The sequence below is a fragment of the Gracilinanus agilis genome, chromosome 3 (assembly GCF_016433145.1).
Source record: "Gracilinanus agilis isolate LMUSP501 chromosome 3, AgileGrace, whole genome shotgun sequence".
Taxonomy (NCBI): Eukaryota; Metazoa; Chordata; class Mammalia; order Didelphimorphia; family Didelphidae; genus Gracilinanus; species Gracilinanus agilis.
In genome coordinates this window covers 39,463,731-39,491,530 of record NC_058132.1, presented here as the reverse complement: position 1 = coordinate 39,491,530, position 27,800 = coordinate 39,463,731, and the positions used below count along the sequence as shown (strand labels likewise).

General features: G+C 39.4%; 1 protein-coding gene across 1 annotated transcript in view; it reads left to right on the top strand.

The window, feature by feature from the left end:
• NPHP4 (nephrocystin 4) overlaps nucleotides 1–27,800 on the top strand; it is a 180,964-nt gene that overhangs the window by 51,932 nt on the left and 101,232 nt on the right. Inside the window, exons 7-8 of the mRNA XM_044671236.1 lie at nucleotides 6,183–6,364; nucleotides 7,117–7,243. Coding sequence (XP_044527171.1) covers nucleotides 6,183–6,364; nucleotides 7,117–7,243 — 309 coding nt within the window. The remainder of the gene's footprint in view (nucleotides 1–6,182; nucleotides 6,365–7,116; nucleotides 7,244–27,800) is intronic.

Genomic DNA, 27,800 nt, shown 5'->3' with positions numbered 1-27,800 from the left:
TGTTCTGGGCTTGTATAATATGCTTGTGAGTCAGCACAGAGAAGTGTGGTACAATGGAGGAGCTGTTAGAAGCTGTTGCAGGAATAGTTCCATCTTCACACACATTGAAACTGTCTGTAACCATTATCTGTATTTGAATGTATAATCATTCAGACCAAAGAATGAGCATTTCTTATATGCTAAGTGATGTGAAGGATATGGATGGATGAGTGGAAGGATGGATAGATGGATGGATGGACAGACAGACAGATGAATGGCTGACAGATAGGACAGAGGGACGGATGGATGGATGGATGGACAGATGGATGGATAGGTAGATATAAAGGCATTTATGAAGTGCTTCCTATGTGCAGAGTACTGTGCTAAGCTCTTAGGATACAAAAAGAAATAAATGCAAGACCACAGCCCCTGTTCTCTAGGAACTCACTTTTAATAGAGAAGACAAAATGGAGAGATTTCCAATGCAAGCCAGATAGAAAGGTACTGTAGTCCTTGAGGTTCAAGGATAAAGCAGATGGCTAGATCTTCTTTTATGTCATTTCTACTGAAAATCATATCAATTTCTGATATTGAAGCATTTGACTTTGGTGGCAAGAATTTTGTTTTCTGGGATTTTAATAGATATGGATGATGAGAAGCCTGGAGCATTTGCAGAGAGGTGCCAGATATCATCTCCACAGGGATTGCTCTCTGGAATGATGGCTGCGGGGACAAGGCTGGAAGGAGGAACAGTGGTCGGGAGGGGGCGGGAAGGGACACTGCCAAAGGGCAGTTTTTTTGGGTTTCCTTGCCTAGTGATGACGGTTATGGCAAGAAAAGACCCCTCCACAGTGATGGACGACTCTCTCATCGATGGTTGTTGAACTCCGACTAGAAGCAAGACTAGTGGTTGGGGTGGGACAGGCATTGCTATTCCCAAAGATCTCAGGTTCAGGACCTTAGACTATCTTCATTGGGGTCAGAGGTGAGGTGGTGATGAATATGGTGGCAAGAGTTTGTCCTGCCTGGTACATGTTGCCTCTTCCCTTTTTCTTAGGGTGTCTTCCTACTCCAGCTGAGCCATCTTGCCTACTCCACTGGGTGTGAGTAGTTGGCATTTGGTAGGGAAGTGGACATATGGTGAACGTAAAAGATGTATGAGACCTGAACTCTACCTGCAAAGGACTTAGGATCTATTTTGACATAGGAGTGATGGGCGGGGCCATTTCCATTGAAAAAGATAACCACATTATGAAGTTATATATAAAAAAGTATCTCTGACTCACCTTCTACTCTCAGGCTTTGTGTCCTCCCATCCATTTTTTCTGTTCACGCCACACTTATTTTCCTAATGCACCACTCTGATGATGTCACATTCCTGCTCAGTAACCCTCAGTAACTCCCTAGTGTTTGTCACCTTTCGCCTTGCATTAGGAGGACATTCTCTTTCTAGCCATATTTTGGGCCTCATCTCCCACATGACCTCTTCTGTGTGCCCCATCCACAAACTATTCTATAAGCACAGCTTTTATTTTCTCAGCTTTGTGGTTTGGGGTGTATTGTTCCCTATACCTTAAATGCTACCTTTTTACTGATGGCATCCTGGATATCTGCTGTTGTTGGGTTTTCTAAGCCTTCTGCAAGGGCCGTTCAAGAGCTATCTGCTCTTTGAGACCAGTCTTTAGTCCCCTATTCAGAAGTAATCCATTCTTCCTTTTGAACCCTCAAAGCACCTTTCTACTGACCATTCTATTTACCTACAACTTACTAATTTTTATAATTATATTGCTAAACTGTAAATTCATTCAGGGTAGGTATTATGTTTTAGTTATCTTTGTATTTTCTCAGGATGTTATGTACATGTGTGTGGATATGATGTGTGTATGAAGATGTATCGATGTACATATATATTATTAGCCTTGGTGATATATAATATCTTTTATAGTATTATTTATATATTACATGTATTATGTTATACATATCTTGTATTAGTAGGGTGTATATATAACACATGCTACATTATAATTAACACATTAATCATATATGTTATTTATTACATATATAGCACAAGAGCAAATAATAGCTAATATTTCTGTAATCCTTTAAGATTTGTAAGGCATTATGTAATTATTACCTCATTTGATTCTTCACAACAAACTTATGAGGAAGGTGCTATTATTATTCCCATTTTACAGGTGAAGAAATTGACACTGAAAGAGGTAAGGTGCCTTGTCTGGGTCATACAGTAGTGAAAGTACAAGGTAAGATTCAAACTCAGAGGCCTTTAGCACACAAAGGCCTGGAGTTAGGAAGACTTGAGTTCAAATCCAGCCTCAGATTTTTATTAGCTTTTGACTGAGCAAATCACTTAAATTCTCTTTGCCTCAATTTCTTCAACTGTAAAATTGACATAGTAATAGCACCTCTCTCCCAGGTTTGTTGTAATAATCAAATGAGATAATATTTAAAGCATTAAACAATCCCTGGCATACAGTAGGTGCCATGTAAATTTTAGTGTCATTTCTGTTAGATGCTTAATAAACGGTTGATGAATGAACATGAGTCATATTACCCATTTCTTGTGTCACCAGTAGTTTATAAGCTCTAGCGAGGTAGAACCATAATTATCTTGAATTTTAGTATCTTTTAATCACAGTTAATGCCTTGTATATTGGCAGCCAATGTGTGTAAAATGTATGATTAGCATGGTACAGTTAGTCTTTTAATAAGCCTATATGGGACACCTCCTCTGTACTTGGCTCCGGGGATGCAAGGACAAAAAAGGAGCAGATCCCCTCTTCGGAGGGCTTACATTTGGAATAAGTGGGATAAGACCTGTGATGAGTAAAAATTTTGAGACTGGGTTCTGGGTAAGAAAAATCAATTTATTGACTAGATTAGCAACAACCAATAAATTGATGGTCAGTGATCTCTTGATCAGTGAAACAAATTATTCAGAGTTTTGAGTTATTCAAATATATTTCTGAGTGTTCATTATTCAGCTCTTCTTTAGACAGCCCATGCCAGATTTGTTTACAGCAGTGGTTCCCAAACATTTTTGGCCTACCGCCCCCTTACAGTTATTCAAAAATATTACTTAGCGCCCCCTGTCACATACTATCACCGCCCCCTTACAGTTATTCACCGCCCCCAAATGCACCTGTGACTATCACTGCCCCCCTGGATCGCTGCAGCACCCACCGGGGGCGGTGGCGCCCACTTTGGGAATCACTGGTTTACAGGAAAGGATGGAAGTTACCTTCTCAATCTTAATTCTCCCAATTTTAGAAGATGTTATGGGACAAGGAATGTAAGGACATTTGTAGGGACAAAGGAATGAGGAACTCCTTGAACATAAAATATAATATTACAGACTAATACTGGAAATCAAATGATACAGTATTTTTTTTAAACTCTTACCTTCTGTCAGAATCAATGCTAAGTATTACTTCCAAGGCAGAAGAGTGGGAAGGGACCCAGAACCTCCCATCTCCAAGCCTGGATCTCTAGCCATTGAGCCATCTATCTAGCTGTCCCAAATGATATAGTATTAAGAAGAAACCCCAGATGGATGGAGAGATCTCTTCCAGCAGAGGTGATCAGGGGAAGACTTCTTGAAAAGGCAGCAACTTCTTAAGCTAGGCCATGATGGACTGATTGGATTTGGCAGGCAGAGGAGTAACAGAGATCATTTTGGCAGGGACAGTGGTGTAGGAAACCGATGTGTGTTCAGGGTACAGAAACAAGATACGTTTGACTACAAAACTATGGTTTGTAAAGGGAAATTGTAAGGAATGAGGCTAGAATAGAGATTGGAGCTTTTGTAAACAGTCTTTAATCTCTGGTTCAGGAGCTCAGATTTATTTTAGTCACAACAAGGAGATGTTGAAGGTTTTTGAAAAGAGGACAAATGACACAAAAAGAGATGCTTCGGGCAGATTAATCTGGAACAGAATGCACTGTAGATTGGAGGGATGGAGACCAACTGGGAAGATGCTTTGATTTCTCTATCAGGTGGGCAGGTAATCAGTGAGCAAGTATTTATTATGCACTTATGGTGTGCCAGGCACTCTGCTAAAGACTGAGAAAAAAAGCAAAGCTCTGAGAAAAAAAACAAACGACCAACCAATCCCAAACAGTCTTTCCCTCAAGGACCTCAGACTTTAGTGTTAGAAACTGGGCTCCTCTTTTATTTAATTACTCCTTGTGTGACCTGGGGCAGATCTCTTCTCTGCTTGGGCCCTGGTTTTCTTGCCTGTGAAATGAGAGGTGACCTCTGAGGTCCCACTTCCAGCTCCAAATCCACGATGCTGAAGTCCTAGTGGTAGTTGAAATTTAAGCAAAGGAGGGACAGCTAGGTGGCTAAGTGGATAGTGCACCAGACTTGAAGTCCCTAAGACCTCAGTTCATATCTGGCCTTAGATGCTTCCTAGCTGTATGACCCTGGGCAAATCACTTAAACCTCAGTTGACAAACCCTTTCTACCCTTCAGCTTTAGAACTGATACTTAATATTGACTTTAATATAGAATGTGAGGGTTTTTTTTTTTTAAAAAAACCAAAACAATGAAATTTCCCAAAGGATGTATGTGAAAGGCATTCTGAAGAAAAAATCCTTCATGCTGATTAGCAGGGGGAGGGAGAAGTCAGAGATGACCTCTCATAGCCAGTGTGGAACAGTTTTCAAATTCTGATTATGTATTTCTTTCCTTGGCTATGATATCTATCCATCAATGTCCTCATCTTGCAGTTTGTGGAATTAGCATATTAGTAGTAACTTAAAAAACAAACAAACAAAGAAACAACAACAACAGCAAAACCCTTATCTTATCAATACTATGTATTGGTTCCAAGGGAAGAGTGGTAAAGACTAGGCAATGGGGGTTAAGTGGCTTGTCCAGGGTCACCCAGCTGGGAAGTGTCTGAGGCCAAGCATCAATCCAATCCCAAAGCAAAGTTAGATTTGTTTTGTTCCCATCTTTTCTGGAAAAGGTGGTTTTGTCCAATACAATGTTATCACTGCAGTGCAAATGCAAAGCAAAGACCAGGATACACACTGGAACAGATTCTCTTTGTGAGTTTGTACTGTTTCTTTTCCAAACCATATGCATTTTGCTAGGGTAGAAATGTTTTAGGAACAACTTTTTAAGAGTTTTGTGCATTTCCAGAAAACTCTTGATTTTTCATTTGTCTATTTTTGTTATTCTTCAGCAGGCAGACACCCCGTTATCTTCTACAGCTTTGTTTTCAGTATCCCCACATTAATAGGCCAAATTTAGGTTGGTTCAACTTGATTAATGGATGGAGGAGAAAACTTGAAATTTCAAGGATCATTTTGCAATGATCATATAATTTAATAAACAATAATAACCTGGAGGAATATCCCTGTTCATTTGTCAAATTGCCCATATATTTTTTGTTAAGATGAAATACTTTAATATCTAGTGATCACTTTGGGGCAGATTTCATTTTTATTAGTTTATGACTTATTGCCTAAATATTCTTTTCCTTCCCTCACACCCCAAATATCTTGTCTCTGAGTACAACAGTAATCACAAAGCATGGAATTATCAGTTTTTGAAGTGCTTTCTCCATTTATGGGAATAATAATAATAATATAAATAACTGACATATATATAACATTATATGCCAGGCCTTGTGTTAAGAGTTATTATTACCATATATGATCCTCACCACAGCCCTGGAAGGTAGATGTTACTGTCCCCATTTTATAGATGAGATAACTGAGGTCCAGGGAAATTAAGTGACTTGTTCAAAGTCATATAGGTAGTAACCCATAGAGGTAGGATTTGAACCCCAGAGCCAGTGCTTTTCCCAATAAATGCTTGGTGACTCATTGCTTCTATTATATGGAAGACTCAGCATAAGCTTTTTCTGCACTTGAGAATTGTGCATTCAGTCTTGAAAATCCGGATTGAGAGATTCTCCAGCCAGACATTTAAGAGACCAGCAAAGGTGAGAGCAGCTAGATGGTGCAGTGGATAGAACTCTGGGCCTGGAGTCTGTAAGCTCTGAGTTCAAATTCAGCCTCAAATACTTACTATCTGTGTGATCATGGACAAATCACTTAACCATTTTGCCTCAGTCTCCTCATCTGTAAAATGAGCTGGAGATGGAAATGGTAGAGATAGTGGAGTGGTTTGTTTCCTTTGTTCAGCCAAATGAACTAATTTTCTCTTGCAGGATGGCACCACCTTGGAAGGGAAGGCAGTTACGATTCAAGAACGACGACTACATGTTGGGGTGCACAATGGTCTGGTCTTTGTTCAGAAGCCTCAAGTGGTGGTGGTGATGCCTGAGGGTGAGGTGCCCCTGAGTCGCTCCGGAACTCTCAATAGGAAGTCTTCCTCCTTATCCAAGATCAGGTAGTCAGTGGGTTAGTGCTGAAATTTGCCAGGGGCTGGTTAGCACTGGGGCAGGGAGTGGGGGAAAAGGAGGATCTTTCCTGATCCTTAATGAAATAATATATCCAGGTAAGAAAAACTAAAAGAAGGGTTTATGGAGAAAGGGCATTTTTGTTTTTGTCAAGAGAGCTGATCAAGGAACGGACTGCCACTCTGCTCTCCACTCCCCTGTGTTGCCCTGTCTGCGCCCCCTCCCCTTTCCTTCTTTTCTACCTCCTCTCCCTTGTGTCCTTTCTCTACCTTCCCTTTCTTGTGCCACCCTGTCCATTAAGCAGGATTGTGAAGAGCCCAGTGTTCCTTCTACATTTTTATAAGAGTAATCAATCAGGTGCCTCTATTGGGCAGGGACTGATTGCCCTCTGGGTAAATACTTCTGGGGAGGCACAGACTGTCTCTCCTGCACTTTGTACTCCTTGCGCTAGCCCTCTGCAGAGAAGTTCTGCATATAGGAGATGAGATTTTGGCTGTGCCACCTCAGAAGTCACTGGTTTCAAAACTTGCCTTTGGGGCCAAGCAGCACACATGTCTTAGCATCTGCTTCCCTAACAGTTGCCATTTCCATCCAGCTCCCACTGCTGCCCCAGGGTGCATCTGCCATGCCTGGTCTGACAGTGGCATGCATGGTGTTTTCTACTTATCTAGTAGATTATGGAAAAGAAAAAAAAATAATCTTGTGGGAGCCATTGACGTAATCTGTTGTCTTTCTAATCCAGTTTCAGAAATCAGTCTCTGGTTTTGAGAAGCCGCATTCGCCTGACTGAGATGGTCAATAATCCAGCATTCGCAGTTATCTTTGAGCTAGAATATGTGTTTAGTGTGCCTTCAGGAGTCAGTGGAAAGGTAAGAATGAGCGAAACTCTCTACAGATCCCTTCTCAGAATTGTGATTTTATTTTATTTTTTAAAAACCCTTGCCTTCTGTCTTAGAATCAATACTGTGTATTGGTTCCAAGGTAGAAGAGCAGTAAGGGCAATGGGGGTAAGTGACTTGCCCAGGGTCACACAGATAGGAAGTATCTGGGATCAGATTTGAACCCAGGACCTTCCATCTTTAGTCCTTTCTCTCAATCCATTGAGCCACCTAGTTGCCTCCAGAAATGTGATTTTAAATGTATAAAATAAAATGCATAAGATCACAAAGAAAGCCAGTTATATTAGAATTACAGCTTTCAATATATTTTTAAAAACTCAAGTTTATGGAAACAAGGTTAAGGACCCTTGTTCTCCTTCATTGCTGAGGATGTGAGAGTCCTTGGGGCTAATTTGTGGGGAGCAGCATTTTGGAGTGGAAAAAGAACTCAATTTTGAGTCAGAGATAATTGGAATACCTCAGTTTTCAAATCCCCTGGACCTCAGTATTGTCCTTTGTAGAAGGTGTGTGTGGGGTTGTATTAGAAATTCTCTCCCCCCACCAAAGACACACACACACACATATAATATATTATCTATATTTACATATCATATTATATATTATATTATATTTCCAATTGCCTGCAGAAGCTTTTTTTAACATTTTGCTGTCCAAAGTTCTTTCCCTCCCTTGCTTCCCCATCCATTCACTGAGGTGGCAAGCAATCTGATATAGGTTATGCATATGCTATCATGTAATACATATTTCTATATTTATCATGTTACAAAAGAAGACACATGTCACACAAGAAAATGACTCATGAAGGAAATAAAGGGGAAAATGGTATGCTTCAGTCTGCATTCAGACTATCAGTTCCTTGTATGATGGTGAATGGCCTTTATCATCATGAATTCTTTGGAGTTGCCCTGGATCCTTGCATTCATCATTGTATGGCAGTGATTCCCAAAGTGGGTGCCACCACCCCCTGGTGGGTGCTGCAGCGATCCAGGGGCGCGGTGATGGCCACAGGTGCATTTATCTTTCCTATTAATTGCTATTAACATTAAAAAAATTAATTTCTAGGGGGCTAAGTAATATTTTTTCTGGAAGGGGGGTGGTAGGCCAAAAAAGTTTGGGAACCACTATTGTATAGCATTGCTGTTACTGTGTACAATGTTCTCCTGGTTTTGTTTATTCTTCACTCTATCAGTTCCTGTAGGTTTTTCTGAAATCGTTCTGCTCATTATTTCTTTCTTATATAGCACAATAGTACTTTGTCACAATCAGATACCACAGTTTGTTCAACCATTCCCCAGTTGAGGGGTATCCCTTCAATTTTCAATTCTTTGCCACCACACAAAGAGCTTCTATAAATAATTGTGTACAAGTAGAACTTTTTCCTCTTTCTTTGATCTCTTTGGGATATAGATCTAGTAGTGGTATTGTGGGCTCAAAGGGTATACACAATTTGATGACCCTTTGGGCATGTTTCCAAATTGCTCTTCAAAGTGGTTGTGTCAGTTCACAGTTCCACCAACAGCATATTAGCATCCCCATTTTCCCACATTCCTTCCAACATTTATCATGTTCCTTTTTTGTCATATTGGCCATTGACATCTTCTTGGTGTCCGTTCCACCTGTGAGAACCTGCAATCCTGGAATGTTTTATTTATTTATTTTTCAACCCTTAACTTCTGTGTATTGACTCTAAGGCAGAAGAGTGGTAAGGGTGGGCAATGGGGGTCAAGTGACTTGCCCAGGGTCACACAGCTGGGAAGTGTCCGAGGCCGGATTTGAACCTAGGACCTCCCGTCTCTAGGCCTGGCTCTCAATCCACTGAGCTACCCATCTGCCCTAATCCTGGAATGTTTTAATGGTTTTTGGATACAGATTTTCCTTATATGACTCCTCCTTCCAACCAGATCACGAGCCTTCTGGCATTGGCTTCAGCAAAAACAGTTCAGAGTCTGGTGACTCATCCTCTGGTGCTAAGATAATTAGTGGTTGGATAGCAGATGTAATGTGTGTGTATGTATGTATGTGTGTGTGTGTGTGTGTAAGGGGGGGGCAGAGGGGACACTCCTTGGTACTTGACTTTCATTGGTATAGCCTTGCACCATGATGGGCCCTTGGATGGAGGCTAACTCCAGTTCTCAGGGCATTCAGAAGTTCCATGGATTCTCTTGAGTTCAAGAACTATTAACTACTGTAAAAGACAATTTAAGCTCCTTTTGTTTATTTTAACTTAATCAAATCAAGAACTTGGAGTCCCCACCTTTCACACTTAGTCATTAACACTTAGTTAGTAAGAACCTTTTATAAGAAAAGGAAGTTCATACCCTAAAAGACCGTAAGAACTGTCCCTGCCCCCACCCCGGGCAGTGCTAGGCAAATTGGGAGACTGTGATTGATTCCTGATGAGGAATGCTGATGGGTGAAGAAAACTGCATTTAAGTGGGAGCTTCTGAGACCTGGAGGTTCTTGTTTGGTCTTTTGCCTCATGGGTGTGAGCTTTGAATTTCAGTTTCCTGATTTGGATCTTGGATTCTGGTGAAGGTTGTGTTGCCTTGGTGGCTCTTGCTGAAAGAGGGATTCTTCTAAGTGGCACTTCTTCTGTGTTGGACTTCTGCAATGGAGATTCTGTGCTGGTGGCTCAAGGAGTTTGGCTTTGGTGACTCGCTTGGGTTGAGGAGACCCTGGCTGAAGACATTGGCCTTTTCACTCTTCTCATGTCTTTGGTGGGATGCTCTCTTTGGTGAGGCACTGGATATGGACTTAGTTAATTTAACTAGGCAATATCTTCTACCTTCTTCCTACATTTCCCCTTTTACTATCTCTGCCTTGCTGTAATAAAGCTACTAAAGCTACTAACAGCCTTTTGACTTAAGAGTTAATTATTATAAATGGCGACCACAACAATCTTTTCATTCTTATATTTGTCAAACTCATTTTAGTTATTACACAGCACAGCACAAACAGACTGCATCCACAGTGTACAATCCCAGAAAGAGTTCTTCCTGTGGCAACCCTGTTCTAATCATTCCCCTGGTTCATTCTACTTGTCTTCCTCTCTGTTGGTTAACATCAGAGTCTCCCCATCTATCCTGTGCCAAATGACTGTCCCTTCCAATCTATTCAGTGATTAGAAAAATGAAATGAATTACAGAATGCACCCTGCATGCGGATCAGGCTTCAGGATGCTTTGTTTCCTTTTGCCGGTGACCTATATGTGTGTTTCTGTCAGAGCCAAGGTGAAATGTTTCTGGGAGACAGGTGGTAAAAACATAAATGTAAATGGCATTTTGGCTTTCATAAATTCTTTGTCCTTAAGGAAAATCACCAGGCCAAAAAAAGTATCTTCTGAGTTAATCTCTTACTGCATTACTTATTCTAGCCTTTTTCAGAGACTTCATTTGCTAAAAGAGGTTTGGAATGGTAAAGGAGGGTGTATGTCTCACTTTGGGCTTTGCTCATGCCCCCCTCATGCTTCTGGCACCTTCAGTGAGGTGTGACCTGATTGAAGACTGCATCAGTGTCTACACTTTGGGCCTCCAGGATTCTCATTCCCTAATCATATGAAAAGAAAAAACATGTGCTCTCAAGCACACAAAGCCCGAGAGACAGGTACTGTCTTCACTCTTCTCACTTAGGAGTTACATTGATTTTAATGAAAGCATTCTGCCTAGATTCTGTTCCTCTCTAATTATCACTAAGAAATTCGGCTCAAAAGCAAATACATGACATTTTTACTTGGTTGCAAAGCAAGTGACCCCTTGGGGTTGAGTCTATGGCTTCCCTGAGAAGAACAGAGCTCATGAGTCGCAGGAATAGTCACAAGGGGTTGAGGCAGTCTTCAGTGGCTGTGGTTAAAATTGTGTTTGTGAGGCCCAGATTAACAGGCACAGACATTGAAGATTAGCCATTGTCTTCTCGTCAACTGGCATTGGATTAGACAAAGGGCCAAGTGCGCAGTTTGAGGCCTGGAGCTTTATTTGGGATGACAGTATTTCTATTTTTCTAAGTCTATCTTGGTTGTATTTTCATTTACATTTAGATAATGTCTCCTTAAGAATATTTATTATAATTTACTCCCCATTATAAAATTTCTATACAGAAAGTGATCCATTTTACTTGGTCCTTTATTTCTTTTTAATCCCTGTTGAAATGCTTAACTCAGTGGCAAGTGGCTTGGACATGCACTGCTGCTCCCACGATGCCTGGGAATCAGGCTATACAATAGTTTATAAATTCGTTTTGACGTCTTGGTTTTTATCTTAACAGAGCTATTGGACTCAGCTTAGCTGTCATAAAATGGACTTTCTCTAGTATAATCTGGAGAGAAACCATCACAGTGTATGAAGTTATTGTCCACACAAATTACTAGCTTTGGGGAACAATGAAAATATGTTAAGTGTTCCATTACTTGAGCTTGTCTGAAGCCTGAAAGCAGAGCCAGGATGAGCAGGTTCAGATGCATGATAAAAGCAGCAGAAAATAGCATTTGCTGAATTAGCTTGGATCCATTGTCCAATCGGCTGAGTAATCTGTTTCTGGGAGAGACACTAAAGGAGAGATAATTACTCAATAATCAATTAATTGATGAGCCTTTATTACATTCTTGCTGGGTGACATGCATTGTGCTAAGCTCTAGATAGAAAAATGAAAAACAAAAACAATCCCTGCCCTCAGTGAGCCTACATCTTTTGGACAAATTGTGTGTGTGTATGTATGTGTGTCTTAGGTTTTCTGATTATAGGGCAGTGTGGTGGTGCAGCAGATAGAGTGGTTGGCCTGGAGTCAGGGACACTTATTTTCTTGAGTTCAAGTCTGACCTCAGGTATTTACCAGCTAAGTGACTGTGGCCAAGTCACCTATGTCTGTTTGCCTCATTTTCTTCATCTAAAATGAACTAGAGAAGGAAATGGCAAACCATTCCAGTGTCTTTGCTATGAAGACCCCAAATAGGGTCACAAAGGATTGGACACAAATGAAAAAAATGATTGAACTTCCTGACTCCAGACTCAGTACTCTAGTCATTGTACCACTTAGGTGCCTCAAATAATAGTTCAGATGAGAGATGATGAGGCCAGAACAAGGTTGGCAACTCTGTGAGTAAAGAACATGGAATATTGTGAAAGATGTGGAGAAAGAAATAACAAAATTTGCCAACAATTGGGCATGAGGAATTGGTGATGGTATCATGGTTGCTAACTAGGATGACAGGAAAGATGATGGTGTCCTTGGCAGTGAGGAATGGAAAGATTAATTCTTTTTTGAACATAATAGATTTTAGATTCTCATGCGCCATCTAGTTGGTGATATCCTTAAGAGGGTTGAGTCTTCTGTATAGAGAGGATAATTGAATCCATGGGAGCTATGAGACCATCCAGTGAGAGAGCCTAAAGGGAAAGAAGAAAAGGGCCAGGAAAAAGGGCCTAGAATAGTGTTAGGGGATATTCATAGTTAGTGAACATAACTTGGATGAGGATCCAGCAAAGGAGACTGAAAAGGAATGGTCAGAGAGATAGGAAGAGAAAATATGATGGCCTCCAGGATGTCAACTGAGAAAGGTGAAAGGTATTTTCCCCCATCCAGTCTAGGAGGAATCTATTTAAAGCCTATCAAGTGTACATTTCTCCAGACCTTTACTTTTTTTATAGTGAACTTGTCTCTCCTGCTGGAATAAGCACTTTATGTGTCCTAATCATCTTTGCAGTTTTTTATGGTGTCTACAGTTTTCTTTGCCTATGATGGACACTCCCTAAATATTTGTGGAATTGAATTCATTAGTAACCAGAAGAGAAAAAGAAAGCAGAGTGAGAAGAAAAAATGATTTCTTTATTCAACCAGACCATTTTTATAGACTTCCAAAGTGTTGGGCTTTTTGAAGGCTAGGAAACTGGTTTAGAATGGGGCCTTTTACTCTTTCTTCGTGACATAGACCCCTTTTGATAGACTAGTGAAGTCTATGGGCCCCCTTCTCAGGTGTTTTTAAAAAAATTATTGAAAGAAATATAAAATTTCATATAGAAGTTACTGAATATAAAGAAATAATTAAAAAAAATTTTTTTACCATCCAAGTTAAGGATCCACAAAAATCTAGACTTGGACTCCTTGGAAGTCTAAAATACCCCTAGCTAAGGAATCCCTGGTCCAGAGGTTCTAGAGAGGAAGCCCTTTATTCTATCAAAGTCTCATAAATGAATGAATAAGCATTTAAGATCTTACTCTAGGCTAGGCTCCATGCTAATTTCTAGGGCTACAAATACAAAAAGAGGAATCCCCTGTTCTCATAGAGCTTACATTCTAATCAGAAGAGGCTGGAGAAGGGTATTTTGGTTTATGAAACAGAAACATAATGAGTGCAACTATAGTTTTGTCAGGTGACTTCTAGATGCTTCCTTGTGATTATGCCTTCTTGAGATCATAGTCTCAGATCTCCTGAGACTTTGTCCTGAGTGTCTTTATATATTTTTGTCAGGAACCCTAGGACCATGCCATCATGCTAGGAAATGCACACTGTCTCTAGAGACCCAAGTGCTTCACCTTGTTCGTCTTCCTGCTGTTCTTTTCTCTCTTTCTGCCTTCCCTTGCTTTCTCCTCTTACTCTGGAATCACAGTAAAATTAACACAATAATAATAATAGGTAACATTTATATAGGACTTACTATGTGCCAGGCAGTGTGCTAAAAGATTTAAAATTATCATGTTATTTGAAACTCACAACAACCCTGGGAGGGAGGTGCTATTATTATCCTCATTTTACAGATGAAGAAACTGAGGCATAAAGTGGCTAAATGACTTGCTCAGGATCATACAGCTTGTAAGTGTCTGAGGCATGATTTGAACTCAGGCCTTCCTTACTTCTGGCCTAGCACTCTTATCCACTAGCTGCCTCTCTTGCTAAATATTTTTAGAGAGAACCAGATCCCAGAGAGTCAATCAAATTAATTCTATTAATGTTGCTTGATTTTGAAAATCTCTCTCTAAATTAGGATCCTGGCTGTCTACCATGCCAGAATTTATTCTCAAAAACATTTTAATTCTTCCCTAAAGCTTTTTAATACTAGTGTTTGAAGGCCCTCTGTATCTTTCTTTTCTTTCTCCTTGTTTAAATATTTTATTTTTCCCCAATTACATGTAAAAGCAATATTTAATGTTTGTTTTTTTAATTTTAAGTCTTGAATTTTCTCCTTCCCTTCCTCTCTTCCACCCTTGCTTAGATAATAAGCAATCTGATTAGATTTTACATGTAAAATCATGTAAAACATTTTTCCAGATTTATTGTTTTGTAGAAGAAAATTCAAACAGAAAAAAAACAAAGAAATAAAGAGAAATACAGAATGCTTTGGTTTGGATTCAGACTCCATCAGCTCTTTCTTTGGAAGCAGCTAGTGTTTTTCATAAATGAGTCCTTTGGTATTCTCTTGGATTATTGTATTACTGAGAATGTTATTCACACTTGTTCATCATACAATGTTGCTGTTACTTTGCACAATGTTCTCCTGGTTCTGCTTATTTTACTGTGCTTCTGTTTGTGTATATCTTTCTAACTATTTCTGAAGTCCTTCTGCTCATCATTTCTTATAGCACAATAGTATTTCATCAAAATTATATATCACAACTTACTTAGCCATCCCCCTTTTGATAAGTATTTCTTCACTTTCCATTTCTTTGCCACCACAAAAAACCCCTGCTATAAATATTTTTGTACATATAATTTTCCTTTTTAAAAATCTCTTTGGGATTGTTAAAGGGATTTTCTTAATCTCTTCCTGTCTCCTTAAAAGGCTAGAGAGCAATATTTCTAAGTAGATCAGAACTGACAGGAGCCAGTGAGTCAGAGCTGAAGATTCTGTTACCAGGGAGGCCAAGACTGAGCAGAGGAAGTAGTGGACCCTTGGAAAGGAAGTTAGGGGGACAGTTGGTGAGTGAGGAGATAAGGAAGCAGCTACTGACAGTTGTGGGTCTTTTGCCTCTGGGATCTCCAGATAGCAGGAGGTCTGTCGCTGAGGCAAGGGGCTACTGGCAGTTGGCTACTGACAGTTGGGCTTCTATTGAAAATGATTGAAGAAGTGAGTGAGTGGTGGCTGTCTATTATTGAAGGGAGTTAGGTAGTTAGTGAATAATATATAGAGTAGAATAGATTGGGCCTGGTGTGCCAGACAGAAGAACTTGTCCTGAGAAGACGGAGATAGTTTTAGTAAATTTTAGGTAGTTATTAGGAATTTTAGGTATAGTTATAGGGTATAAGTTTAATAATCTCTCTTTCCTCTTTTCTATCTTTCTATCTATACTTCTTTCTTTTATTAAACAAAGTTTCTGTTAAACCGTTCTCACTTTGTTGAACTCCTTAATTTAACCCTTATGGCACTGTGGATTTTAAAATTAATATCCAATAATTAAGCATTATATTTAATAAAATTTTGTTAATAGTAACTAAAGTAAGAGACCTAGCTATTTAGCCTGCTTGCCAGAGCAAAAGAAGAAGAATGAGGCAGAGCTGCCTTGCATACAGCCTCAGAACTTATACAAACTGTGACCATGCAAATGTAGACAAAAGGAAAAGTATTCTAGGTAATTCAGAAAAGAATTTTGTGTGATGTATTTTTTAGGGGTTCAAGATTTTCCAACTATACAGGACAGAGACCTAAAAATGGTGTTGCTGCTCAAAGTGTATATACTGTTTTATAGTCTTTTCAGCATGGATTCAGATTGGCTTGAATCAGTTCACCATCCCCCAAAGGTGCATTAGTATCCTAATCCAAGTTTTGTAAGTTTTCTTTTCATAATAACCAATCTAATAGGTGTGGGGTAGTACCACAGAGGTGCTTTAATTTGTATTTCTTTAATTTACAGTGATGTAGATCATTTTTTCACATGACTACTAGATAGCTTTAATTTCTTTGTTTAAGAACTTCCTGTTCATATCCTTTGATGATTTATCAATTGAGGAATGACTTGTATTCTTGTACATACATTTCTCTTTGTATTTGAGTGATGATCCCTTTATTAAAGAGACTTGTAAAAATGTTTTTTTTACCATTATGATTACTATATATTACCTTTCATCCTAGCTTCCCTCGTGTTTATTCTACTTTCTTGCTTTCATTTTTGCTTCTGACCACTATCTTCCCTAATTTGTACACTTTTCTGCCTTCCTCTTCCCCTCTTTCTTCCATATAGGGCAAGATATATTTCTATACCCAGTTGCATATGTATATTCTTTCCTCTGAGCCAATTCTGATGAGACTAAAGTTCAAGCACTCATTTCTCCATTTTCTCCTTCATTATAAAAGCTCTTTCTTACCTCTTTTATATAAGATAATTTACTCCATTCTACCTCTCATTTCCCACATCTCCCAATGCATGCCTCTTTCTTACTCCTTTGTCACCTCAAACACCCTAGGATTTATTGAGGAGAGTCATAGATGAGATGCCTGCTTGAATATCCAGACACCTAAAGAATTCCCCATGCTGATAAACTTTTATGTCTTTTGGCTATTTGCGTACTTTTCCAATCTTTAAATTCAGATTTAACACATCAAACAAACCCAGACAAAGACAAGCAAACTCCTCTATGATAAAAGTTGTGGTTATGCAGGGTGTCCCAATTGTCTCAGTACACTCTTTAGTTTTAATAGCTTAAAACTGCACTAAAATATCTGAGACACTCTGTTCTTTGGGAAACATTATTTGTATTCTGCCACACTTTACATCTCAAAAATAGCTTATTTTTTTTTACAATCAAACTACTTTGTTATCATGTTACTTTAAAAAAAAGTAACAGTGGCTTTACCCTCTCTAAATAGCCCCTTTTAAAAATTATTTAATATTTTATTTTTTTCCAATAAGTGAAAATTGATCTTGGAGATTTTAGACTAAATTTATAACTATTTATTAGTAAAGAGAAAAATAGAGAAAGAAGATGATGTTACTAGCCTAACTACCCAAAGTCTCTGGCCATGTTGCTTCTGCTTCATTGAGTCCTAGATTCCCAATGGGCCCTGGTCCATTTCACAAATGGCAGCACAGGAGCCCAGCTAACTACATAGTTAGGCCAGACAAATTAAGGCTAGCTACAGAGTGGACTTGTGTTCATGAAGGGACCAGTGCCAGAATCCAAGTTCCCAAATTCCCAGCCCAGTATGGTGCCTGCCACCCCAATGGCCGTGTAAGTCTGGGGTGACTCACCAGTGAGAGAGCTTCTTTCATAAGACAAAAAATGGCAGAGAGACCAATTCACAAACTGTTCCCCAAAGAGTTTGTAATTGAGTAGGGTTTTACTGCAGGCTCGACACATCCTATCTCTTGACTTCTGCCTATCAAGAAACTTGCCTGCCATGCTGGCACATTAAGACACAAGGCTGTGATGCCCATTAGGTGAATTTTCCAGATTTGGATTGGAGGTCCCTTTAAATATTTAGTTCACACACCAGGTACATTAAGAAAAGAATCTGGGGAGAGACCCACAGATGTGGATAGTGGTAGATCTACTCAGGGATCTCCCTGAATATACCCAGCCAGGTATTCTAACCTCTGGTTAGTGAGAGTGAAACTGAATCACTTTCTCTCACTGGGCCAGTTGTGCTAACACCTTGGAGTCAACTATTATTAAAAAGAACAAACACCAGTATCTCTTTTATTTTAAGAGAGAATACAGACTCAGGATCAGAACAAGGGGTCCCTAACTCTAAGGGATCTAGCTCATTTTCCACAATTCTCTATGTCCCTCACAAGAGGGAGCCTTCTGATCTTTTGGCTAACTTAGCTCCCTATTTCTATCTAGATGCTCCCTAAACCGAATAAGCTACCTATCTATGACCCTCAGTAGTTGGTTTGATTTATTCCCCAAAAGCTGTCTCCAAAAACTGTTATGAATGAACTCCATTGGCTAAGTTCACCCCAGAGGGCCTGACCCCTGAGGTAAAACCTCAAAGCCAGTCTGACAGAATTTTTTTAGATAAACCTTCTGAAAAGCACAACAAGTATGGTCAGATCCTTTTCTAGATTTTTCCCAGGTAAATAGAGTACCTCCAAAGATGAATTAGGGTTATACTCCTTCTCCACAGTCAGGTGAGGTAGATGAGCTCTGATCCTCCACCATTCCTGGACAGGGAGCCCTAGGAAGTCAAGTCTCTCTAGCAGTTGTCACTTCCAGATTGTTCCTCCTCTGCCTTCTGCCTGCTAAAATCCTTTCCCTTGAGTTCCTAGTATATGCCTAGACAGCCTTCCACTTCTCTTAAATCTTATCCTATCTATCCTTTTCCCATTACAACATGCAGTAACAATTTTTAACATACATTTCTTGTAAAATGCTTTCCTTCCTTCCCTCCTCCCTGAGATGGCAAGAAATTTGATCTGGGTTTTACACTTATAATCACATAAAACATATCCATGTTGATCATGTTGTGAGAGAATACTCATGTAAAACCAAAACTGCCAAATAAAAATATACATAAATGAAATACAGTAAAAAAATAACATGCTTCAATCTGTATTCAGACTCTGTCAGTTCTTTCTTTGGAGGCAGATATCACTTTTTTTTGTCATAAGCCTTCCAGCATTGTCTTGTATCACTACATTGCTGAGAATAGCTAAAAATAGTTAAGTCTTTCACAATTGATCTTCATACAGTGTTGCTCTTTTGTGTACTGTCTCCTGATCCTGCTTATTTCCTGCATCAGTTCATGTAGCTCCTTCCAGGTTTTTCTGAAATCATTCTGTTCATCATTTCTTATAGTACAAGTTTTCCATTACAAATGTTAACACAGCTTGTTCAACCATTCCCCAAATGATGGGCATCTCTTTGATTTCTAATTCTTTGCTATCACAAAGAGATCTGCTAGAAATACTTGTGTACAATAGCTCTTTTTCCCTTTAAAAAAATCTCTTTGGGATATAGACCTAATTATTACTGAATCAAAGGGTGTGCACAGTTTTGTAGCCCTTTTCAGGGGCCCCTTCTTTATTTCTCCTGTCCAAAAGAAAATGACTTCTCCATTTCTGAACAGGATCCCAGAAGACTTCAGCAGTTCTAATGCAGGAATTTCTTCTGCTCTATTAATTTTACAAGTCAACAGTTAAATAAGGAGAAGCCTTTCCTTATTTTTTCCAGCCTATTTAGAAGATAGGAATTGTAAGACTACTCTTTAATAATGAATCCCCTCATTCAGAATCCTGACCTCACTTTCTCACTGTTGGAATCACAGAACCATGTGGTCAAACTTGGAAGGAACCATATAGGCTCTCTAGCTTTCCCCCTTCATATTATAGATGAGAACATGAGCTAAGAGAGATTAAGCAATTTATCCAGTGTCAAACAGCTAGTTAGTGCCAAAATGAGATCTAAAATGCAGGTCTCCCTTTGAAGGGTTTTTCTCCCTTTCACCTCAAGTTTTTCAATTTGAGAATATTTCAAAGGTTTCCTGGATATTGTTGGTTCTACTGTGTCACGTTATCTTTGGGAAAGGTTTCAGAGAATCATTTTATCCCTTATTAATTAACTTAATAATTACTTGGTGAGAAGAATCCATGAATGCTTTTATATTCAATGGCATAACAAATTTGACTTCTCTGTTGCATTTCTTCTTGTATTCTGGCTTCACTTTTCTTCCTTATGTAGCCTTTATCCTCCTGTTGGTTAGTTCAGTAATGTGTTCTTCATTCCTGAATCTTTTGTCTCCTTGATCTTCTGCTCTCTCTAGCCTGGTAACCCCCAACCTTCTGCCATTGGTCTCTTCCATTTCTACTTTTGAGCTACTGAATGATGCTCAAAGAAATCACAAAATGCACACAACCATAGACTTGGGCCACTATATGTGCTTTCTAACTCATGATTTGATAAGAGGCAATACAGCTCTGAAACTGGTTAGCTGGATGACCATGAGCAAGATCCACCAATTCTGAGTCTTAGTTTTGGGAAGGAGGGAAAGTAACACTTATGTTTCCCATTGAGAGTGCTTTTGTGGGGAAAAATGCTCTATAGGGGCAAATAGGTGGCTCAGTGGTTTGAGAGTCAGACCTAGAGATAGGAGGTCCTGGATTCAAATCTGGTCTCAGGCACTAGCTGTGTAACCCTGGGCAAGTAACTCAAATCCCATTGCCTAGCCCTTCCTTACTACTTTTCTGCCTTAGAACCAATATATAATATTGGTTCTAAGACAGAAGGTAAGGGTTTAAAAAAAAGAAAAGAAAAATGCTTTATAAATTGTCAAATGTTCTGTAAATGTGAGCTTGTAATATTATATTATCATTACCATCATCCAAATTTTGTGCCTATTCTCAAAAGGTGAATTGTTGTGATTATTAAGGATTATATTCACCATCCCCTTAATTACTGACTCCTTCCCCTTAGCCAATAAATACTATCATAACTCCCCCAGTCTAACAATTTGACCCTGATGTGTTTTCAAACTCTTGCTCTCTTTCTGCCTTTTAACATAAAACTCCTATAAAGGGGGATCCATGCTTGTAACTTCTGCTTTCTTACCACCAATCTATTAAAAAGAAAAAAAAACACTTTATTGATGCCTTTTGTCCATCATTTCTGTCCTCTCCCTTTCCCCAAATAAATCCTCTCTGGTGACAAAGAAAAGGATTTCAAAAACATCCACTACTGAGACTGCCTCAGACATTGTGTACAGGAGGAAGGGTGTGTGTGGGTCCTTGCCTCTTCTCCACTTCCTTCATTATTTTTTCAGAGTTTGATTTTGTTTGATCTTCCTTTCACATTTATTTGTTGAAGTCTTTGAGTCTTTTGTTCTGTTCTCTTGGTTCTGCCTTTTGGGATCTGTACTAGTTCATATGATTCTTCCCAGATATTAGGAGTTACTCTAGGTTAATGGGAAGCTCTTTGAAAGGTTGAGCCTGGTTTGTTTCTTCTTTTGGCTTTCTCACCACCAATACAATGTCCTTTAGTTCCTTAATAAATGCTCATTGAATTGGAGAGCTTGTCCTTCTTTTTGTTGTTGCTTAATAAGTCAATCTATTGCCATTGGTTTATTGCTTCTTGTCAGGTAGGACTTTTTCAGAGACCTTTTCAAAGTCTTGGCTTGGAAAATGAACTGGCAGGCATAGGAATGTGGCTGGTAAGTTCTTTTCAGCAGGGGGTAGTTTTGAAAAGTAACAAACCAGCTAAATTACGAGGTTTGTTTTATATACAAGAAAGCTCATATTGGCAGCCCAGGCCAAAGGATTCTTGTGCAGTTGTGATCCAGGCAGTCAAGGAAAGGGGGATGTTAGGGAAAGGGAAAGATGTTCAGTGAACACTGTAGAGACCAGCATGGGGACTTTCAATTCTCCAGTCCATTCTAATCATGAGGGCATGGCAAGAAATTCAGGTGAAGCCCAAGAGAACATGCTCAGAGGAAGTCTAGTTGGTAGGTGTGCCATTAAAGAAGGATGGTAGAATGAATTCTATGGAAATTTAGGAAGATAGGCAGTTAATATTTAGGAGTTACAATGGCAACAGGGAAGTGTCTTAGCAGATAGGTAGTTGACAGTAGGGAGGTGTGAAAGCAAGGTGTAGGGCCTCTCCAAAAGGGTTAACATACTAGTAGGCCACGGCTTCAGTTCTTAGGAGGGCTGGGGATAGGAGGTCTGTACTCTAGGCCCAGACCAATTGGAGTATGAGGTAGGGGTACCAGGGAGGGATTTAGACACAAGGGAAGAAGATAAATGCGTAGGATTATAGCACACGGTGTGGGAGATGGAGTAAGACCTGTTTGGTTGCAAAGGAATGGCCTAGAGAGGTCTTTGGGAACCAAAAGGAAGGCTGATGTGATCCTAAGCCAGCAGAGAATTGACTCTATAGACTTTCTTTTCATTTTCCCAGTGACTAGATTAGGCCAACATCCTGAGCCTGAGCCAGGCCTGCAAGCGGGGGTGACATGGCCTCACCTGGAGGGACAGAAGGGTAGGAAATCAGGTTATTCATTCATTACAGAGGGGTCTGAAGACACTAAGATTCCCAGAAATCTTGATGGGGCTGCCAAAGCTCTGGTCCACAAAGAGTCTGTCAGGAAATGTCTCTCTTCATGGACCATGGGACACATTTCTCAACTTAGTAACTGTTCACTTCAGATGCTGAATATTTTATTATTAAACTAATCTCTGTCTTACAAAGAGCTCCACTTTGCTTGAAGTGCTATAAAACCTTTAGCTAGTATGAAGAATTATACGTGGTTATATAACTTCCTTCAACATCATACCCTGGCTCTTTGCACTTCTCATTTATGTGTTTAAAAATAATTACTTTACTCAATAGGATGAAGGGCAAATATTGCCCATCAAATTATTAAAGTGCTTTTAAATGACACCACTTAGAACATGGCACAAATGGGCTTATTAAATCACTTTAATTATATGTTGTTAACTTTATCCACCATGTATGTTTATGGAGGAATTTAGCCTGCAGCAGCAACCAAGTGCTCTATCAGTTTAATTTGGAGAAGGCCTTAACGAGAAATTGATCTACATTATGGAAAATGTTCCTCTTTCAGACTAATTTTGGGTTCCTTACAGTCTACTGGAAAATGTGAATTTGCTTTTCATAGTGATTCAATTGAATTCAACAAGCATTTGCTAAGGTTCTTATATGTGCCTAGCCCTGTGCTAGGTGCTGGGGATACAAAGACAAAAATGAAACAGACCTAGCCCTCAAGACGCTTATGTTCTCCTGGAGGTGGGGCGATATATTGCCTGAGTAACTGTGTAGTATGTACACAGCAAGTCTGAAATAATTTTTAAAAAAATCAATTTTGTATATTGCTTCCAAGGCAGAAGAGCAGAAAAGGCTAGACAAGTAGTGTTAAGTGACTTGTGCAGGGTCACAAAGCTAGGAAGTATCTGAGGCTAGATTTGAACCCAGGACCTCCTGCATCCAGGTCTGGGTCTCTATCCACTGAGCCATCTAGCTATCCCTTTGGTACAGATTTTTAAATTTTCATGCCTTTAGAATGACAGTACAACCTCTTGTAGTCCCCCAAAATGATTTTTTGGGGGTGACTGTTTACTCGAGTTACCAAACTCAGAAACTCAGATGGAGTGTTAAATATTAAGTGTCTTCTGTTTGCTAAGCATGAGGATACAAAAGAAGCAAAAGATAGTCTTACCTTCGGGGAGCTCACAGTCTAAGGAGGGCAACAAGAAGCAAATATGTACAAACATGTTGTATATATGGAGCATAAATAGGAAGTCATTAATAAAGGAAGGCACTAGAATTAAGAGATGTTGGGAATAATCCTGTGTGTCAGATGCTATTTGAGGCTCTGGAGTCACAAAAACAGATAAAAAAAATAGTCCCTGCAAATGAGAATTTTACATCCTATGGGGGAAAGGGGAGAAGATGTACCCAGATAAGTATATACAAAAGAGTTTTGGGGGAAGAGGAAGTCACTGATAAGTAGGTAGAGTCAGGAAAGGCCTTTTCTAGGCACTGGTACTTAACCAGTGATCTGGAGTGGGGAAGGGGCATCCTATGCAAGGACATGGAGGCAGGAGATGGAAAATGAGTTTTAATTGGTGTCCACATCGATTTTTTTTAAACCCTGACCTTCTATCTTAGGATCAATACCAGGTATTGGTTCTAAGGCAGAAGAGTGGTAAGGGCTAGGCAATGGAGGTTAAGTGACTTGCCCAGGGTCACACAGCTGGGAAGTGTCTGAGGCCAGATTTGAACCTAGGACCTCCCATCTCTGGGCCTGGCTTTCAATCCACTGAGCCACCTAGCTGCCCCCTGTCTACATTGATTTTTTATTTGCTGTAGTGATAGTTACAATAGGGAGAATCTGTATCGGAATATTCCCCAAAGTAAGATATATGTGAAATCAAAGGAATTTTTTTGCCCAGTAGATTTAGATAAAGTTGGTGTTCATTTCCTCACCTATGATACTGAGACAAAGATGGCAGGAAGTTCTCATGACTAAGCTTCATTTGTGAGCCAAATTGAATTTCTTTTAGTCTGGTTGGTATTGTTAGTTCCTAAATGTAGATTCAAATGTTGACAGTTCAATTAAAAATCAATCCACTGGTATGATTTTTTTTTAGTTTTCATAAGTTACAACCCAAATATCTTAACTGTGATTTGGTGGGATATAGAATTCTAAAGTAACTCCTCTTGTCTGACCTATTGAGGACAAAGGCAGGGGAATGCTCCTTATACTGTATTTTCAGGTGCTACATATTTGAGTGACTGAGCCTTGGACTGCTAGCCTGAGAATTTGGTTTGAATCCCACTTCTGCTCTCTAGTACCAGAGTTATTTCATCAAGTTCTATCATCTCATCCCTTCTCTGGGCCTCAGTTATTTTCATCCATAAAATTTACAAGTGGAATGAACTATTCTTCCATTTAGAAATCAGAGAATTTCTGACCTAAATCAGAGGGTAGGAATGTCAGAGTTCATCTTTCTCTAACTAGAGTATTTTCATTGAATTGAGTCATAGAATCAGGGCCAATAAGAGATCAGCTAACTACGCCAATGTCTGAGTCTAATAAAATGACAATGAATGGAGGTCTCAGGATTTCAGAATGTATTTAGTCCAACATCTCATTTCTCCTCTCTCCACCATGTACTTGATGTGACTGATGGCTCTTCAGGTTCTCTTTGCAGATCTTCAATCAGGGAGAACTCACTAATTTTTGAAACTGATCATTCCACTTTTAAGCAGCTTAAAGCGTTAAAGACACTTTTTCTTATATCATAACTACATTTTTTTTGGGGTAACTTCTGGCTAGTTGTCAGTTTTGCCCTTTAGGGCCAGGTAAAACAAATCTAATCGCCCTTTGAGATGAGAGGCCCCACTGAGACTTAAAGATAGTCATCATCTCCTCAAAGTCTTTTATTCTCCAGATGACATTTCTTAATTCCTTCAGTTGATACAGAATAATATAATTTGAATTCAAGACCCTCTGTTCACCATATGGATTACCCTTCTCTAGATACTATCAGTCTTATTAATGTCCTTCCCAAAATATGACCTCCAGAACTGAAACCAGTGATCCTGATCTGCTCTGACTGAGAAAAGGACTATGAGTGTGACCTGCCTGGTCCTGGATCCTAATCCCTTTCTTATTGCCTTCTGAGATGGTATCCTTCCCTTTCTTGACTGATATATCACATAGCTGAGTCATAGTCATTATAATCCCCATATTTTCTCCATTTAACATTTTTTTCTTAGTTTTCTTGATGCCTCTTTTGGATTAATGTGTATTACATATTTTTACAATCTTCATTTCTAACTATCCCTCCCTCTTCCCTTATCTGCCAAACTCCCTCTCGTAGCAAAGATGAGAAAATAAAGGGGGAGAGAAAGAGTTCAGCAAAGCTAATCAAACATTATCTAAATCTGACAATATGTGCAATGTTCCATACCTATAGTCTCCCACTTCTGTAAAGCACTGTGTGTGTATGTGTGGTTGTATGTGATACCTTTCATTTTACCACATTCCTTTCCCAGAGACATCCCTTTAAACAAAAGTTAAAAAAGAAAGAAGTAAAAAAAGTGGTTTATTCAAGCCAGCCAGTGCATTAGGAGTTTCTAACAGTGCCTCACATTCATAGACTTGCTATCTCTTGCAGTGATAGTGTTGTTGAGTAAATATTATTAGTGGGAGTTGATAAAATTTGCAGAGATCAGTTTGGTACACCACTGACCCCTATTTATTCACAGGAGAGGTAGGGATAGGAAATGGGAGGTAGGAAATAGGATAGTAGATCCCTTAATTCTTATAACTATGCCTACAATTAAATCCTATACTATAATTCTAAGAAACCCTAAATCTAAGGATCTTCTTGCCTGGCAAATCAGGCCTAACTTATCTACTCTGTATAACTAATATTAAATTCGCTATCTATCTTATTTAGCTAATCAATGAACTTTAAATCAAATAACAAACTCCTTAAAGTAATTCTGTTTATTAACTGTCAGTTATAAACTGCCTGTCACACGGACACAGACACAGAAAAGTCCTCCCTCAGAGTTCTGAGGAGGGAAGCCCTCAGTGACCAGACTGTCTCAAATTGATATCTGTATCCCAAACTCTCAAAAGTAACTGTCACATCTTCTTGACTGAAAGAATGACACAGAAATCCCCAGAACCCCTGCTTCCTAGGAAGACAGAGAAAATGGAGAGCTTTCTTACCTGCCTCTTTCTTTTTTATAGAGGGTCTCTTAAAGAGACACAGGTTGAGATCTGTCTGCTATTGCCTCTTAAAGTGACAGAATCAGATTAATAAACCTCCTCACGTAAAAATTCTGCTCTTATAGAAACAGAGTGAGATTAATAAAACACCTTATAACAATAGGGAGGAAGGTTCATTTTCTTGACAATCCCCAGGGGCCAAGGTTGGTCATTATACATCAATGTGATCCAGTATCTTTCTTTCATTGTTTTTTTTCCATTTCCATTGTAGTTGTCCTCCCATCTTGCTCAGAAAAACTATTGTCTAGCTCCCTCTCACCTGACTTGTATTTTAATTCAACAAGCATTTATTAAGCACCAGTTGTATGTCAAGAACTAAGGGAGCATAAAAAGATATATAGAAGAAAACTGAAGAACTCCTGGCCTCTTAGACCTTCTCCCCTCCCCCACCTACACATCTTGTCTCTCTAGATTCCCCTAGAGAGAAGGGGGAGCCCCTTCCTCAGCATTCAGATGCTCTTACACATAGGTATGCTTTACTACTTAAGCCATTAGTTGAGAGCAAGAGTTGGCTGGTTAATCAATGGCAATCGATCTGTTCCCAGTCCCTAATTGTCCCATTAAAGTGTCTGAGAAGGGGGAATCATTGATAATACACTAAACATCTCTTCTTAGAGCAGTTAAAGGTAAAAAGTGAGGAAAATTTGATATTTATATAACTGATATATAAAATAGACAGAAGAAATGTCTATTGAATGAGGACAGAGAAGCTGAACCTCACCCCCCCAAGTATGAAATGGAAAGATTAGCTATTAGATTCAGCTCATTCAAAGGTTAAAACATAAGGACCTAGGGCAGCGGGGTAGCTCAGTGGATTGAGAGCCAGGCCTAGAGATGGGAGGTCCTAGGTTCAAATCTGGCCTCAGACACTTCCCAGCTGTGTGACCCTGGGCAAGTCACTTAACCTCCATTGCCTAGCCCTTACCGCTCTTCTGCCTTAGAACCAATACCTGGTATTGATCCTAAGATAGAAGGTCAGGGTTTAAAAAAAATCGATGTGGACACCAATTAAAACTCATTTTCCATCTCCTGCCTCCATGTCCTTGCATAGGATGCCCCTCTCCACTCCAGATCACTGTTTAAGTACCATTGCCTACTCTTGACTGCTCTTCTTGGGAACCAATACACAGTATTGATCTAAGATGGAAGGTAAGGGTTTAAAAGAAGGAAAAAAATAACTAACCAGTGGTTAGATACTTCCTAGTTGTGTGACCCTGGGCAAGTCACTTCACCCCCATCGCCCAGCCCTTCCCACTCTTCTGCCTTGGAGCCAATATGCAGTATTGATTCCAAGACGGAAGGTCAGGGTTATTAAAACAAACAAACAAAAAAACACCATAAGG